The following is a 14,648-nucleotide window of genomic DNA, read 5'->3' on the forward strand; positions in this document are numbered from 1 at the left end:
GCATGTAAATATGAAATATCTCCTAATTTATTGTGTTATATTAAAAAAAAACCCAAAAGTACATATTGCAAACATCAACCATACATTGAAATCCAGCTGAAGCTTGTTCTGTGCAGAAGTCTGGACGGGTGGGAATGATTGTACAGAACAGGAATTTGCTGTTGTCCACAAAACAATTCCATTAAGACTGAGAGGTTCTACCTATGCTTTGCTCTAAGGTAGGATGGGAGCCTTGCCCAGGGTGCTGTGGCTCAGGGGATCCAAACCTGCCGTGGGGAAGTGCAGGAGCAGCTGCTTTGGTGCTACAGGGAGAGAGGTGGGAAGGGGACACCAGGGCTGGTCCCTGTCCCCTCCTCGTGCAGCCCCACCTGTGTCAGGAGCGGGGAGGGGACAAAATCCCTTCCCCAGGGGGACTGTCCTCAGCTGCCCTGGGCTGTGCTGTCACTGCTGGTGCTGGAGGATGGAAGCAGCCAGCTCTGCTCTCCCTGGCACTGGGAGGCAGGGAAGGATAATCTGAAGAGCTGCTTGTGCCCAGGACACCTGCCCTGAGCCCCAGCTGCACCTGAGAGCTCAGAGTAAAACCACTTAGAGTAACGAGGCTCAGGACTGAGAGCATTTGTGCAAGGGCATGACCAAGGTGTGCCCAGAGCAAGGACAGGGGCAGCAGGTAAAGGTCAGTCCCCAGGACAGCACAGCTTGGCTGCACCACTCCAGTACCCCAAGGGTGAGCTCAGGAGTGAGTTAAGGCAGAGTCTGCCCACAAATGCAGTAACAAAACTGAAATTGCAACTTGAACTCTGCTGGAGTGACTTTGCTAAACCAACAGCTCTAAAAAGCGCCGTACAAAGATTAAAAACAGCCTTCCCCAGGTTTGTAAGAACTTAGTTTGTGTAACCTGAAAGGGAAAAGCCTGAAGCCAGTTAAGGATCTATTTACAGAGAAGTTAATCACGAAGCTGTGACCTGTCAGGTGCTTAGTACTGGTGTCACCTCCTGGGGCTGAAGCTGCTCTGCCCCCCAGGACTGGATTTGGTCTGGACTCTGCAGGTCAGCACGGCCAGGATGAGCTGCCCTGAGCCTGCTGCAGTGAGCAGGGTTTGCTGCAGGGCTGCTGCTGGTCCCTGCTCACCCTCTGCTGAGACACAGCCTCCACCCCCAGGGCAGCAGGGCTGTTCCAGATGCTGAGATGCCCAGAAACAGCCCAGTAATCACCAGTAAGTGTCAAAGTACACAGTGCTGGAGAAACAGCAATCCAGGACTTGCCTGCCTCGCCCTCAGCTGATGTCAGCCCTGAGAGGCACTGTCTCCTTCCCCCTCTGCACTGCTCCAGCCCCGGAGGGTGCTGCAAACAGGTTCAAGTACAACTTAAACTGGAAGCCCTGAGGTATCAGGACAAAGCTGAAGCTGCTGAACCCCAGGGAGAGTGTGGAGCTCTCAGGGAACAATCAGCAGCTGCAGAAGAAAGAGGAGAAGAGACAGGTACAACACCCCCCACCTGCCACAGCCAGCAGCTGCCTGCAATGTGGAGAAGTCTTTGGTTACTAGAAAGATGGCCTTAGATTAAATTTGAAATCTTTGAGCTTTACTTGATGATCCAAAACTGTACAGCCACTTCATGGTGTGTTTCAGCCTCTACCAACGAGCTCTGTGGAACAGAAGAACGTGGCTGGTGCTGTTTGGTTTTTACAATGTTCTCATGTCCTTAGCAGCCCTGAGCCAGGAGCAGGGATCCTTGGGGAAGGAACACAGACCTGCTGCTCCTGAGGAGCGTGGCTGCTAAAGCCAGAGCTAAATATTCCAGAGAAAGGGTCAAAAGAAACTCTAGCCCAGGGCAGAGTGCTCTGGTGTCACCCACAGGTGCTGCTGCAGTGCAAGTTTAACACTCCTGCCTCAGGTTTCTCTCCCTGCCAGGACGGGTGACCTGAACTGTCACAGCTGTGGCTCTGCTGTGACACCCCACCTCCCACCGCTGCTGTCACTTGACTCCACAACAGGCAACAGGAGACAAGGAGGTAGATAAAATATTCATTGATGAGAGAAAAGCACTCGTAGAAAACCACAGTGTAGTGGCCTTCTCCATGCTCTGCCCTTCCACACACAGCTGCCATGGCTGGGAAGACTTGGAATACCCTCAGGATAAAGTCAAACAGGGAATATCTGCCTCTGGGTCACTGCCTGCTTCTGTATCCCCTCGCTCAGAGCAAGGCAACGCTCCTGGATCAGTTCCAGAAAGGAACCAGGGCTGCTGCCCCCCACCAACACCCCCAGCATGGGGGGATTGAACCTGCTGTAACTCCTGGGAGCTGCTGGAAACCAACCCAGCTGAAATCCAGGCTCAGGCAGAAGCTCTAAGCACTGACCAGTACCAACACCACTCCTAGGGAAAGCAACCGTGGACAATTTGCTCCTGATTCTCCTCCTCTGGGAGGAATTTTAACTTTGAACCGTAGGGACGAAACAGGGATGGGTGCCCCCAGCTCAGTGCTGCAGAAGCTCCACTGAACCCTTGGAGGAGCAGATCCTGAGAGCTGTGGGGAACCCTCCCATTGCTCTGAGGGGTCCCTCTGCCCCCAGCACTCCAGGAATCTCATCAGCCTGTGCCATTTGTTCTTTGGGGAGTCACCCAAGGCACTCCCAGGCTCTCTCCTGGGACCAAGGAGCTGTGCAGCAGCCCTGGGTCCAGATCCTTGCCTTTCCCCCCTGCCCAGGAGGGTCAGGGAGTGCCTGGAGGGAAGGAGGGTGGCTGGCTGACCTTTTGTTTTGTTGTTTTGGATTTTAAAGTGCGGGATCATTACCAAAGCCACAGGAAGCCAGTCCTCCTCCTCTCCAGCAACAAAACAGCAACAAGACAAGAGTGCTAAAAATTCTGGGCATTTCTCCAGCTGCTCAACAGGCCCTGCCCAGTAACCTCATCGATCCTCGCCCTACAACTACCGCATTTAAATATCCCGAATAACCTACAGTTTGTTACAAATGACAATTTACAGACTGTGCTGGACAGGAGTTGCACTGCCTGGTCCTGCTGCAGGGCAACCCCTTCCCCAGAGCTGGGGGGGTCCCCGGGCTCACTGGTGCAGGTGGGCCCTGTCGTCCGGGCGCTTGATGTGGATCCTGCGCACGCGCTCGATGCGGTCCCGCTCCTCGTCCTCCTCCAGGTGGTGGGAGCGCCCTGCAGCCCCTCCCGTGGCTTCCAGGAGGGCATTGTCCGGCCCCCTGCCATCCTGGGATTCGTACAGCAGAATGTTCAGGGTCTCCTCGTAAATTCGGGCTTCTGGGAACTCCACCTGGCAGGCAGGGAAGAGAAGAGAAGGTCACTCCCTGCGGGCATCAGGTTACCTCGGTTTGGATTCCTGATACCTGGTGTTACAACTCGCTAACTGCACCCCAGCCACAGAAATCCCATCAGGCACAATCCTTTCCATTCCATTATTTGCTTTTGAGACCAACAGGCTGTTGGGTTTTTACCAGAACCAGGCAGATCTCTCCTGGGAAAGGGAAGAACACAGGGAAGGTGTGCCATTGCTGGATCCTTCCTTACATGGGGGTGTAGAACCAGGGAATGGTTTGGGTTGGTAGGGACCTTAAAGATCATTGAGTTCCAACCCTAAATCATCTACTTGCAACTCCCAGACCCAAACGTGGTTGAATGCACAAGTTTGTCTGAAGATAGAGCTGGACTGAACATTCTGGAATACCACAGGGCTTTATGGAACATCCCAACTGCCCAGTGCTACCTGCCCTGAGCAGGCAGCTCCTGCTGCAGCCCCAGGATGAGCTCCAGGTGCTGCCCCACTCTCAATGCATTGATTATCCTCCAGAGGTGCTGAACAACGACAAAGTGCCAGCCTGCTCAGCTGTCAGGGTGCCAGGCTGCAGCATTCCCAGTTTTCCTGTACCTTGGTCTGCTTTTTCTCGGTGGCATAAACGATGGAGGTGCAGCAGACCTCGGCGATCTTGCGGCCCTGCCCATAGAAAGACCAGCAGCAGATCTCGTCCCCAATGACGTCCTTGATGAAGAGCACCCTCCCGTTGAACCTCAGGGACAGCTTGTCAAAGAGCTCAATGTTCTTCAGCATGTTGTCATCGGAGTTGCTGTGGGAATGGAGGCAGCAGCAGGAATTTACAGAGCACACGGAAAGAGCATTGACAGCCCTGAGATCCCGGATTCCTGTGTCACAGAATTCCAGGATGGTTTGGGTTGGGAGGGACCTTAAAGCCCATCCAGTGCCACCCTGTGCCATGGGCAGGGGCACCTTCCACTCGGTTGCTCCAAGCCTCATCCAACCTGGCCTTAGACACTTCCAGGGATGGGACAAACCCAAGAAATTAATTCTTATTATTTCACTACTAAACCTTGAAGCAGCAGCAATACAACAGCAACAGCCCCATGAACTGTCCAAGGCCATTTCACCCAGATGCACAATCCTCTCAGCCAAATCAAACCATTCCTGAGCTCAGCAGCCTGGATGGGCACTGATTTGTCATGAAACTTATATGGGAGTAAGGGAAAGAGGACAAGGCCCCCAGTTTGATGATTTCACCACTCACTGAACTCTGTGTTCAACTACCACTCTGCAATCCATGGGAATGCAGACTTGGCCAGGAGCCTCTGCCAGCTGCACCTAAGGATTAGAGGAATTCCTCTGGCACAGAAATAGCACAGGCTCAGCCTTCCATGGATGGCAGCAGACTCCCTTCTGACTCTAGTTTGAAATTAATTGGGAAAAAATGGAGTGTCTGCCAACACCAATCTGTCATTGGGTCTGAGAAAAGAAAAGGGAAACTTTTATAGTGGATTTTGGTCTCTGAAAAACTTCCAATTCCAGCTGAAGTCACTTACCTGGTGTAGGAGTATTTATTGTTGCTTCTGTTGTAGAGCAGCTTCACTGCTGGCTGTAAGAAAGGAAGCACAGATGAGTTCCAGGGAGCACAGCCAGAGCTGGAACCTCAGCTCAACCCAAGGCCCCACAGAGAAGCTACAATGACAAATTCCCAACGGGGATTTCAATGGTGTTGCTGCAAACCTGTAATGCACAGGTTGGCAATGGGGCTGCAATCCCTCCTGACCCCTTCTGGGATGGGATCCTCATCTATTCTTACCTTCTCTCTGTCTTATCAGCACCCCCTGCCATGTGCAGGAACAGCTTCCACTGTCCCAGGTTGCTCCAAGCCCTGTCCAGCCTGGCCTTGGACACTTCCAGGGATCCAGGGGCAGCCAGAGCTTCTCTGGGCAACCTGAGCCAGGGCCTCACCACCCTCACAGGGAAGAATTTTTTTCTAATATTCCATCTAACCCTGCCCTCCTTCAGCTTAAAGGCATCACCCCTTGTCCTGTCACTCCATCCCCTGTCCAGCTCTCCAGTTCTCTTGGAGCTCCTTTAGGCACTGGAAGGAGTTCTGAGGTCTCCCCAAAGCCTTCTCCTCTCCAGGCTGGACACCTCCAGCTCTCCCACAGCACATCCCAGCCTCTCTCACCTTGTTGGAGGTTGCAATCAGCTTCTGCTCCTCCTTGGAGGAGGTGATCACCGGGACCTTGCAGAAGGGCTCGTACGCGTCCTTGTTCTGTGGGAGCAAGAACCAAACAGCAGCTGAGTGACAGCAGATCCCAGGGCACACCCACATTTCCTGGGAATGATCTCTGCTGAGGGATCAGCCTCCAGCCTGTCCCTCTGGTGGTTTCTGGGCTGTGGCTGACCAGCACCATTCTTCTGGGAGCACCTGAGGTGTCCATTCCAGCTCTCCACCACTGAATGTCCTGTGCCCAGTTAAACAGCAGGCTCTGGAATGGGGCTTCTCTCAGACAGGACAGTGACAGTGGCATCAAAGCCAAGATGGGAACCTCAGAGCATAACAAAGAACACAACAGGACTCCCAGCAGCTCTGGGAAGAAGCTGCTGTTCCCAGATGTGACCAGACTCCAGCAGACGACAACACAAACTACTCCAATTTCCATCCCAGCCTCAAAATCCCCACACGAAGACCAGGATGAAAATCCCGCTCTGCCCAGATGCTGCTGCCCACCCCCAGGTGCCCCTGAGCCCCGTGCCCACCTGCAGGGCTGCCTGGCACTCGTCCACCAGCCCCTGCACCAGGTAGTACTTGGCCTCAGCCAGCAGCTCCTCGATCTCGCGGCGGCTCTCCGGGAGCGGCACGGCCCCGTCCCGCAGGTAGTTCAGGATTGTCCCAAAGTGCTTCCCACAGCGGTCGATCAGGATCCAGCCTGGGGACACAGCAAGGCCACAGTAGGGACAAGCTGAGAGGAACATGGCAAAAGGCCTTGACAAAGCAAACTGGAGAGGGACATGATGGAACTGGGAGTGTGAGGATGGAATGGGGAATGTGGGCAGAGAGTGCGGCGCAGCTGGAGCTTAGGACCAAGGTGGGAAGAAAATCATGGAATGGTTTGAGTTGGAAGGGAACTCCAAAGATCATACTGTCCTACCCCTGCCATGGGCAGGGACACCTTCCACTACACCAGGTTGCTCCAAGCCCTGCCAAACCCGGCCTTGGACACTTCCAGGGCTTCCTGGGGTAGCCACAGCTTTTCTGGGCACCCTGGGCCTCCTCATCCTCACAGGGAAGAATTTCTCCTGGCTGTCCCCCTTGTCTTGTCCCTCCATGCCCTTGCCCAAAGTCCCTCTTCCAGCTCTCCTGGAGTCCCTCTAGGCACTGCAAAGTGCTCCAAAGTCTCCCTGGAGCCTTCTCTTCCCCAGGGAAGAAAAGAGCTACAATCAAAGCCGTGGGTGCAGGATCCACACTTCACCTCTTGCTGCTGGGACCCTGGAAAAGTCAGGCAGTGCCGAGGCTGGAGTTTCCCTGAGTGAACAGATGGCCACTCTCACAGGCTGAGGCTCAGGAATGCAGCGAGGAAACGCTTGTGGGGAAGGAGTCATTTTTTGGACAAATAAGGAAAGTAGGTTAAAGCAACCCCTGTGTGTTCTGCATGAATGGAATTACAAGGAAAAGTCTGAACATTTGGTTCAATCTGGAAAGGGAACACGGCCCTTTCTGAGGGAAAAGGAGACACTCTGCAGCAGCTCACTCCAGGCCTCCCAGCTCCCTCATTCCTGCTGTCCACAGACAACACAAGGGGTGCTCCAAGTGTGATTTTACAGGCTGGAACAACAAACTAGAGACAGGAATCACAGAACAAAGGACTGATCCAGGCTAATGGCTAATCCAACTAGAGCAGAAAAAAGCCCATTTGGCAGTGCAGAATATGGAAAGCAAGAAATCCCATTTTAGCAGGAGATTTAGTGGAAGGTGTCTCTGCCTATGGCAAGGGTGGAACAAGGTGAGCTTTAAAGTCCTTTCTGACCCAAACCATTCTGGGATTCTGTGATAAAGAGGAGGCACAAGCCATGATATTAAACCAGGACATCCATATTCCACAAATGCAGCTGCTTTCCAATCTCACTGGAGCACACAGAAAAGCAAAGGGCCAGCTGAGAGCAGAATTACCATCCCCAAACTCCTTTGTGATTCCTCGTAGGCTGCAAAAATCTGCTGCAACTTCACGTTTACAGATGGTGAAACTGAAGCAGAATTGCTCATTTTCATGTGGGGATGAGAAAACACTTCCAGTAGCGTTGCAAAATCTGAGTGACCACTAAAAGAGCTTTAAAAGCCCTCCTGTCTCCCCCAAACAGTCCAAAGGAGATGAGTCACAGGGAAGTGACCCCACTGCCACTCGACCACAGCAGAGCCAACAAGTGGGCTGAAGTCTTTCAGAGCTATTTTTTAATTGCAGTGTTCCAAAAACATCCTGTGATCCATTTAGGAAGGGACATGGAATCCATGGGCTGTATGGAACATGGAATGATGGAATGGTTTGGGTTGGAAGGGAACTTAAAGTTTATCCAGTTCCAACTCCCTGCCATGGGCAGAGCCACCTTCCACTGTCCCAAGTTGCTCCAAGCCCTGTTCAACCTGGCCTTGGACACTTCCAGCGATGGAGCAGCTTCTCTGGAAATTCCGTCCCAGCCCCTCACCATCCTCACAGGGTGGATTTCTTTCCAATATCCCATCTATTCCCGCCTTCTGGAAATTTGAAGCTATTCCCACTCATCCTGTCACTCCAGGCCCTTGCAAATAGTACTTTCTCATTATTTAGCAGCTCTTTCAGTCCCTGGAAGCCACACTTAGGTCACTCCAGAGCGTTCCCTTCTCCAGGCTGAACAATCCCAGCTCTCCCAGCAGAGCTGCACCATCTCCCTGAACATCCTGGTGCCTCCTCTGGACTCTCTCCAGCAGCTCCCCTCACTGCCTTTGCCCATGGACACATCCCACCTTTAGGAAATTCACCTTTGTCTTACAGGAATCCTCAGGGACAGGATCCAAACACTCCAGATAAAACCAGACATTTTCCAACCGAGCCCTGGCAGGTGAAACAGGAGCCTGACACTGGACACTGCCCGAGGCTCCACTCCCTTATCAGCAGCTGGACCAGGAACAGCTTCCCCACCAACAGCAGCAGGGAGTCAGGGAAAAAGAGAACTGGAAATGGGTGGATGTACCTGGAAAACTCACATCCTTCTCCCTGCTCATGACCATCCAAAGAAAGTGTTCCAAATATGTTGATTTGCTGCAGTTCATCAATAATTTCTAAGCTGAAAACAATCATCTGCCACCACCCACAGCCAGAGAAGCCCAGAGTTTTCTCCTGCAGCCTGAGGAGCAGCAGGTTGGAATTGCTCAGCTGGGAGGAGGAGCTGGGATCTGAATCCCAGACACAGAGCAGGACTCCGTGTGCCACATTCCAGTCTGGTTAAACCCAACTCCTTCCAGTTGCTCCCCAAGCCTGGCTTCTTTTCCTAAGAAACAGTTTCATTCGGTGCCAGGTTTTGGGTGTGACCAATTAGGAGGATTTTGAAGAATTCCAGATAAAAATTGTTTCCTTTAGCAGCCCCAGTGCTATTGTCCCAGCTTCCAGGCAAGGGGAGATAAAGCAAGAACTGCTGCAATGGGAGTGTTTGTGTTACAACATACAGGAAGTATCAAATTCCTCTTAAAACGCAAACTGGTTCCATGGAACAATCCCACACAGACACTGTGGGCGTCACAGCAAAACAAACTTTGGGGATTTTACATCCCAAACATAACATTTTAGCCCTGGGAATGGGATGTCCCAGCCCTCCTGCACCTGCCCAGGACACTGGGATCACACCAGGGTGAGTTTCCAAAATGAATTTAGAATTTCTAATCCATTTCCAACCATGGGAAGTCTGGAATTATCAAATTCAGCAAAGCAGCTTCAGGGAGGGACAGGAAGATCCACCTCAAGTTTAGCAAAGGGAGAGGGTTCACAACATTTCCACTCCTCCAGTGTTCCCAGTCAAGGTGTTGATTCCCATTTGACTTTTTTTTCCAAATTTGACCCAGTGTTGATTCCCATTTGACAATTTTTTTTCCCAAATTTGACCCACAGACCGAGTCTTTTATACAACCTCCATGGTCTGTATCCAGAATAATATCCCAGAGACCCTTTGATCCAGAGCCCCAAATCACAGTGTCCACATTCCTGCTTTATCCTGGCCTGGGATTACACCTGGAACAACGCAGCTTTGTTTTCCCCAGCTTAAATAAAAAAACTTCTGGGTAAACCAGGAATATTCAGCTAATCAGGCAGTATTTTTACTTTTTTTTTTTCCTTCAAATCCATTTCTTCTCATCTTAAGAAAGCCTTGAGGAGGCTGTTGTTAAAGAAAAGGGTCCTTAAATATTGTTATGAGTAAAACATCAGAGTGAAAATAAAGCTGAGCTTCCAGTTAAACTCTGGCACACCCAAAACACGGGAATGTGGAGATAAAATTCCAAATTCTCTGAAAATTCTGCAGCTGGCTCTGTGTTAGGGAAATCAGCTGTCAATACTCCCACAAGAAAATTGTTTCACTTAAAAAATATCAGCTTTTAACTCATTAATACCTATGCTCAGAGCATGTTTTGTATTTTATTTATAAGCAAGGAGACAAGAAGAGGGAATGGCACTCTGAGCTTCCAAGAGGACACACAAGTCCCAGCTCAAGGATTCCTAATCACTATTCCCACCTTTTTCCATGGGTTTCAGAGCTTTAGTGTCAGTATTACACAAAGAAAAGGTGCTCCAAGTGCCACCTGGGCCTGACAGGAGCTTTGGCACTTCTTAGTGTCCTTCTGCTGTTCAGGCAACCCCTCAGGTCATCCTTGTCTTTTGTTCCACATTTTTCCCAGCTGTATAATCATGGAATCATGGAACAACAGCACGGTTTGGGTCAGGGGGGACCTTGAAGATTATTTAGTCCACTCCCTGCCATGGGCAGGAACACCTCCCACTGTCCCAGATTGCTCCAAGCCCTGTCCAACCTGGCCTTGGACACTGCCAGGGATCCAGGGGCAGCCACAGCTTCTCTGGGATGTGCCAGGACCTCACCACCCTCACAGGGAAAGATTTCTTTCCAATATTTAATCCAAACCTGTTCTCTTGTCCTGCCATTCCAGGGCCTTACAAATACTCTCTCTGTTGTTCTTGCGGCTCCTTCAGGCACCGGAAAGCCACAATTAGGTCACCCCAAACCTGCCTTTTGTCCAGGCTGAACAATCCCAACTCTCCCAACCTTTCTTTGTGGCAGAGATCCTCCACCCCTCCAAACAGAAGCTCCCCTGACTTTTCCACCCCCCTCGTGACTCTCCCTGCCTGGAAGGGCGTTGGGATCATCCCAATTTTTACCTTCGCTGTCCGTGAGCACCTCCATGCGCCCGCTGAACATGGCCTTGAGCATGGTGTCCTGCTTGGTCAGGGTCTGCATGGTGGTGTAGTACAGGGCTCCCCCCACGTTCAGCTTCACGTACTTGGAGCTGGGGCTGCTTCCCTTGAAGGACGTCGTGCGCGTCGTGGCCGCCGGCACCGCTGAGCTCACCACGCTCTCTCCCGACATCTCTTCCTGCAAGGACAGCGGTGCCCGGCTCAGGAGAGCTCAGGGAACTGCTCAAGGAAGGAGTTCCCAGCTCAGGGGAGCAGGGAACTGCTCAAGGAAGGAGTTCCCAGCTCAGGAGAGCAGGGAACTGCTCAAGGAAGGAGCTCCCAGCTCAGGAGAGCAGGGAACTGCTCAAGGAAGGAGCTCCCAGCTCAGGAGAGCAGGGAACTGCTCAAGGAAGGAGTCCCCAGCTCACAGAAGGAATTAGTCCCCAGCCCAAGGAAGGAGTCAGTCCCCAGCCCAGGAGAGCAGGGAACTGCTCAAGGAATGAGTCTCCAACCCAAAACAGCACTTCCCAGCTCAGGAGAGCAGCTCCCAGCCCAAGGAGGGAGCTCCCAGCCCGGCAGTGACACTCCTGTTCCCACAGGGTGTTTCACACCTCAGCTCCTCCCGTGGTACTTTGTGTGAAGTTCTCAGGTGTTTTAAATGTTTCACTGTCAGGAACTGAAGGACATTCCTGGACACAGCCCCCATTTTTTTTTTTTCCCCAGGGAAAAACCCTTGGAATGCTGAGCCGGGTTTTGCACTGCAAAGCCAATGCTTTCCCACAACAACTGCTTTCATTTCTTACACAACTCCCTCAAAGCTCTTACTCCATCAATAATCTGGGAAGGAATTGGGCAATTCCCAACACACACAAGTGGAGCAGATTCCTGTGAGTCCAAATGCAGAAATCAACTGATCCCCAAGTGCTAAAATGCAGAACATCCACAGGTTTTCAAGGCTTTTTCCCTTGGAGCAAACAGGGAGAGCACACACGAGCTTTTCCTGCTCTTCCTTGCCCTCCCACACTGCTCAGAGCACCAAAATCCAGCCGGGCAGAGCAGCCTCCAGCCACATTCCTGTCACCTCCCTGTCACCGAGGTCACACTGGCACCACAAATGCCCCCCGAGCTGCCAAATGGAGCCTCCGTGGTGCTGCTTTCCCTCAGGATGGGACAGGGTGGGATAATTAACCTCTTCCATCCCTGCTCCTCCAGCTCCCACGGCTCCAGGATGAGCCGAACCGAAGTGTTTTGGCTTCACTGCCATGAACCTCCCAAGGGAGCCGGAGCTGTGTGGCACAGGAGAGGGAGCAGAAGGAGCAGGGATGGCCTTGAGATGGTCCCATCATCTCTGGGATGCACAGGCAGCAACCTCAGCTCCCGTCCCAGCTCCCTCCGGTACCGGAACACCCCAGCTTGGGCAGGAATGGGCCCGGGATTCCAGAGGGGATCGATCCTACAGCTCCCGCCACCCTGCACCCCAAATCGCATCCCTGCCCTCCCCAAACACCGGCCCCAGGCCGGGGGGCACGCTGGGGACCGGCCACCCGCAACCAGCCCGGGACCACCGCGACCCCCGGGGCTCAGACAAGCCCCGGGACCCCTCTCTTCAACCTCGGGACTGGGCCACGCTCCCGGCCCGCCCCTGGGACCGCCACTCCTCAACACCCGCACATCTCTCAGGGGCCGCACCCCCAAATTCTCAGCCAAGCCCTCTCCAGGGCAGCGGGCCCCGCACGCATCCCCAGGCAGCACCAGTACCCGCAGGCCCCGGCCCCTCCGCCTCCCTCCCACGGCCCAAACCCCGCCTGAGCCCCCAACCCAGCGCCCCTCAGCTGCCCCCGACGGCCGGAGCCCCCTCGGAGCCCCCTCAGCCTCCCCTGCCCCGCTGAGGCCCGGAGCCCCCCAGCCCATCTCAGCCCCCTCCCCGTTCCCCCGCCCCCCTTCAGCCTCCCGCCGCTCCTCCCCCGCGAGGGCCGGAGCCCACCGCGCCCCGCCGGGCGGGTCCCCGCGGCCCCGAGCCGCGCTCTGCCCTCACCATGAACGGCGCCGCAGCCCCTCGGACCGAGCGAGCGGGAGCGGCGGGCGGGGAACTTCCGCCCCTCGCCTCCTTCCGGCCCCGCCCGGTGCGCCCCCAAACCCGTCCGATGGCCGCCCCGGCCGCTGCCCGCCCCGGCCGCTGCCGCGCTGCCGCCTCACGGGCTTGGCTCAGCCCGGCTCGGCCCGGCTCGGTCCGATCTTCCAGGTGTCAGCGGAGCGCCAGGCCGGCTGTTCTCCCTGCGCCGAGCCGGTGAGCGGGCCGGCGGAACGGCAGCGGCGGGCCGGGTTTGCTGCCGGACGGGGAGCGCGGACACGGGTGCGAGGAGGGGGCTGCGGCCGCGGCCTGGGCGGGGGAACCGGGAGAGAACCGGGAGAGAACCGGGGGGCTGCGGGGCCGCTCGGCCCGGCCCGCCCGGCCCGGTGTCCGCCGGGACGAGCGTGAGCGCCTGAGGGCTGAGGGGAGGCTGCCGGCAGCGCCGGGGCCCGGCGGGGTGTGCGGCGCGGGGGGAGCCTGGGCCCGGGGGCCGCCAGTGCTAACGGGGTCTGCGGGAGGGATGCGGGGCTGCGAGAGGCGCTGAGGGGGCTCTGTGGCTGCTCTGCCCGTGCCTTGGGCGAACCCTGGGAGCCGCAGCCCGGCTCTCGGGTCCTGCTCGGGGGTGGTGCCTGCTCCGGTGCCCCGGGTCGCTTTGTCCTTCCTGTCACACACGGAGCTGTCCCTCCTCCCCAGCTGCCTGTGCTGAACCGCTGTGCTGCTTCTCCTCACACTTACCGTGTTCCTTGCGGCTACAGCGAGAGGTAAATCGGCTCTAAAGCACTCGGAACTGCAGAGGGAGAGTCCGAATGCCCGAATCAGCCGCAGGGAATGTGCTTGTCCATGCAGGAGCTGCCCGAAGCCTCTGGATGGGGATCATGTGTGTGTGGAAATGAGCATCACACGCTTTCCTTGAAGAAGTGACCCCTCAGGTGAGTTCCTCGTTGCTATTTATAAAGCTCTGGTTGACCCTGGTGTTTTATCTGGTGGATGGCAATAAATCAGTGTCCCTTGTGCCCTTTTCCCCCTGTCCCTGGTCGGGGAGTTGTTCTTATCTGTTACCAAGGAAAGAACAGAGGCTGGAGAAGGGAGGTGGAGCACAGTGTCAAAACCACCGATTTGTTTATTTTTCCACTTCTAATCTCCCAGCCTGCAGCAGGCTGTGGGCTGTGCTGGAAGGATTCCCTGCCAGTGTTTTTGTGTCCCTGCTGCAGCCCCGTGACAGTCACTGGGTTTTTTTTTTTATTCCCACTTTTCCCTCTGCTGTCGGATTCTCCCCCTGCAGGGAGCCAAGAACTGCTCTCCTATGGTTTTTTTTTTTCCACTCTGCCCTGGTTTTCCAGGTGTTTGCTGCGAGGATCCTCTGCTCCCTGAGAGGTTCCAGCCATGTTCAGTGCCAGCCAGTCCTCCAGGGCCCAGTTCCTGGACAAGGCCCGGCAGGCGCGGGAGGAGCGGCGGGAGCTGAAGGAGAGGGAGAGGGCTGCAGTGCAGCTCCAGGCTCTGGTCAGGAGGTTTCTGTGTCGCTGCCGCCTGCAGAGGGAGATCAGGTATGTGTGGGATTCGTGGGATCATGGAGTGGGTTGGCTTGGAAGAGACCTTAAAGCTCATCTCATTCCAAACCCCTTTCCACTAGCCCAGGTTGCTCCAGGGATGAGGCACCCGCAGCTTCTCACAGCTTCTTCCACCCTCACAGGGAAGGATTTCTTCCCAATATCCCATCAAACCCCGTCCTGTGTCAGTTTGAGTCCATTCCCCTTTTTCCTGTCATTCCAGACCTTTGTAAAAAGTCTCTCTCCATCTTCCTCGTGGGCTCCTTCAGGGAAGGAATTCTTTGCTCTGTGATTGCTTTTTAACTCCACGT

General features: G+C 54.6%; 2 protein-coding genes across 9 annotated transcripts in view; one reads left to right on the forward strand and one right to left on the reverse strand.

Annotated features, from left to right (window-relative positions):
* Window positions 1-5: 5 nt before the first annotated feature.
* KCTD10 (potassium channel tetramerization domain containing 10) lies at window positions 6-13,657 on the reverse strand. Of its 2 annotated transcripts, none has more exons than XM_063415883.1 (7): window positions 13,526-13,657; window positions 10,705-10,918; window positions 6,050-6,219; window positions 5,475-5,561; window positions 4,840-4,892; window positions 3,896-4,091; window positions 6-3,283 (listed from the first exon to the last, which is right to left on the reverse strand). In XM_063415883.1, exons 2-7 carry the CDS (start codon window positions 10,910-10,912, stop codon window positions 3,065-3,067), a joined length of 933 nt encoding a protein of 310 aa, XP_063271953.1. In that variant the 5' UTR covers window positions 10,913-10,918; window positions 13,526-13,657; the 3' UTR covers window positions 6-3,064. The 2 variants fall into 2 exon arrangements, with proteins under 2 accessions (XP_063271953.1, XP_063271952.1); XM_063415882.1 differs by lacking the exon at window positions 13,526-13,657 and adding an exon at window positions 12,755-12,894.
* Window positions 12,868-14,648, forward strand: part of UBE3B (ubiquitin protein ligase E3B) — a 20,700-nt gene continuing 18,919 nt past the window's right edge. For 2 of the 7 annotated variants that reach the window (XM_063415868.1, XM_063415875.1), the window contains exons 1-2: window positions 13,581-13,719; window positions 14,131-14,334. In XM_063415868.1, the coding sequence (XP_063271938.1) occupies window positions 14,174-14,334 (161 nt within the window). In that variant the 5' untranslated portion in view covers window positions 13,581-13,719; window positions 14,131-14,173. Of the gene's footprint in view, window positions 13,007-13,029; window positions 13,195-13,218; window positions 13,552-13,580; window positions 13,720-14,130; window positions 14,335-14,648 lie in introns of those variants that run through there. The other 5 variants (XM_063415871.1, XM_063415872.1, XM_063415869.1 and 2 more) reach the window with 5 other exon arrangements.

Source organism: Prinia subflava, chromosome 19 (genome assembly GCF_021018805.1).
Source record: "Prinia subflava isolate CZ2003 ecotype Zambia chromosome 19, Cam_Psub_1.2, whole genome shotgun sequence".
NCBI classification, from domain to species: Eukaryota; Metazoa; Chordata; class Aves; order Passeriformes; family Cisticolidae; genus Prinia; species Prinia subflava.

Coding starts and splice junctions, on each gene's coding strand:
- KCTD10 (XM_063415882.1), bottom strand. Junction 6,220..10,704: donor GGTGCTCACGGACAGCGAAG/GTAAAAATTGGG, acceptor CTGTGTCCCCAG/GCTGGATCCTGATCGACCGC. Junction 5,562..6,049: donor AGTGCCAGGCAGCCCTGCAG/GTGGGCACGGGG, acceptor TTGCTCCCACAG/AACAAGGACGCGTACGAGCC.